General features: G+C 47.0%; 1 protein-coding gene across 1 annotated transcript; it reads left to right on the top strand.

Moving 5' to 3' along the window:
* Window positions 1–842: 842 nt before the first annotated feature.
* On the top strand, window positions 843–1,877 carry EI90DRAFT_3019703 (uncharacterized protein; the record flags this gene model as incomplete). Its single annotated transcript, XM_039057396.1, has 1 exon — window positions 843–1,877. The coding sequence occupies one exon, from the start codon at window positions 843–845 to the stop codon at window positions 1,875–1,877; it is 1,035 nt and encodes a 344-aa protein (XP_038911515.1).
* Between the last annotated feature and the right edge of the window lie 268 nt (window positions 1,878–2,145).

Below are 2,145 nucleotides of genomic sequence, written 5' to 3'. Positions count from 1 at the left end.
ATTATCGTGGAATTATCTGCTACCGACTATACGGACATACCTGCTCTTTCTATTCATTTCCTTTTTCCTCAGTTCTCCACGCTATTCAGCTTGAGACTGAGGTCAGTACTTTCTTTCATTCTAATTTCCCTTCATATCTAAATGTGTAATATCTTTAGTTAAACTATGCTAGGTAATGTTAACTAGTTCTCCACGCTATTCAGCTTGAGACTGAGTTAAACTACGCTAGTATTTTCACAGAAGGATTGTTGTGGGAGGTTGGTGTGGGTTTCAGAGAGGCAGAGGATGCCAAAGTTTTCACATTTCATTTTTCTCAGAATGGATGGCCATTTGTGTTTGGTTGTGGGGCTATTTGCCCCTTTGATGTTAAGGGCGCTTATTTTTAGGTTAGAGGCATCCTTAGGTAGGTTGGGGTAACCTCCTCTCAGGTGCAGAGGGGGGGTTATGGGGGTCCATTTTCGGTTCATCGTCCCCCTTCCTTGGACATTCAGAAAATGGGATAACCTGCAGTCCTCAGGGGGTGAAGGAGTGTCAGGTCATGGTCCATGTATGTAGGGGGTCATGTGACCCAGGGAGGTCACTATCGTCCTACCCACTGTGAATCATACATATTTGATACTCACAGCTGGGTTCTAGGACACCCACCTTACACTTTTTTGAGTACTTTTTGTTTGACATCACACTGATCCCTGGCATCGCTAGGAACCACAATTTTATGTGGAAAACAAGTGAGTGTTCATTTTTCATCAAATTCCACTTGCCAGTCCGGCAAGCAAAAGACCCTTGCAACTAGCAAGGGGACAAAACCCCCAGTCAATAAGACTGGGAAACAGGTGAAAGTAATGCCAGCACAACCCCTTATGTGCCAGGCAGAGCTGTCACCTGTAGCAGGAGAACCTCGCTTTTGCAAGGGTGCACAAATTCAGTCATCAGAAGACCCTTGCTTTCGCAAGGAGATGACTTCTCCTGCACTTCACCCAACTCAGTTGGGTACAAAGGCTTTGTGTGATGCCTCCCAGTTGTGCAGGGAGCCAAATCCAAGCCAAACTTACATGGCAAAACCTGCCACGTCATCATTTATGCCCGGGCTCCTCCACCCGGGCCTCAAAGCATTACTCCTCCCATTCTATGTGATGGGAAGGCATCAGAAGCAACCAAACGATTGCTCCTGCTCACACAGGGAGCTGTTTGGAGCTCCAGAAAATGTGGAAAAATCGTCCACATCTTCAGATTCGTCTCGCGTCACCCATGCGACATCCAGCTTGCAATATTGCAGCAAGCCAGTTCACTCCCAAGTGTATTTGACTGGGAGTTACACAAAACCATCAAACGATCACTCCCACTGGCACAGGGAGCTGTTTTTGATTCCAAAAAATGTGGGAAAATCTTCCACATCTCCAGCATCATCTCGCATTAACCGTGAGACGTCCAGATTGCAATATAGCAGCAATCTGGTTCACTCCCCAGTCTATATGACTGGGAGTTGTCATGAACAACCAAATGACCATTCCTGCTTGCGCAGGGAGCCGTTTGGAGTTCCAAAAAATGTGGAAAAATCGTCCACATCTACGGAATCGTCTCGTGTCAGCTGCGAAACATCCAGCTTGCGATATAGCAGCAAGCTGGCTCACTCCCCAGTCTATGCGACTGGTAGTTTTACAAATCGATCAAACAACAGCTCCTGCCAGCACAGGGAGCCGTTAATGATCGCAAAAAATGTGGAAAAAACTTCCACAGTGTCTACATCGTCTCACATTAACTGTGAGACGTCCAGCTCGCAAAATCGCAGCATGCTGGTTCAATCCCCAGTCTATGTGACTGGGAATTGTGCAAAACAATCAAACAACAACTCCTGCTCGCGCAGGGAGCCGTTTTGATTGCAAAAAATGTGGAAAAATCTCCACATTGTCGTTACTGTCTCACAGCCATAGTGAGACATCCAGCTCGCCACCTAGGCACGAGCCGGTTCAAACCCCAGTCTACAAGACTGGGAATCATCCAGCACACTCATGGAATGACCCCCGCTTGCACAGGGAGCCAGTCCTGAGTGAAAGAAATGTGGAAAAATCTCCACATTGCAGTCATCATCTCACAACTGCAGTGAGACTAGCGCTTCATCCAGGAATGAGTGCATCCACTCTAACA

The sequence above is a fragment of the Cantharellus anzutake genome (genome assembly GCF_015039405.1).
Source record: "Cantharellus anzutake strain C23 chromosome Unknown EI90scaffold_62, whole genome shotgun sequence".
Classification (NCBI taxonomy): domain Eukaryota; kingdom Fungi; phylum Basidiomycota; class Agaricomycetes; order Cantharellales; family Hydnaceae; genus Cantharellus; species Cantharellus anzutake.
The sequence above is the reverse complement of the archived record's forward strand: the minus strand, read 5'-3'. Positions and strand labels throughout refer to the sequence as shown.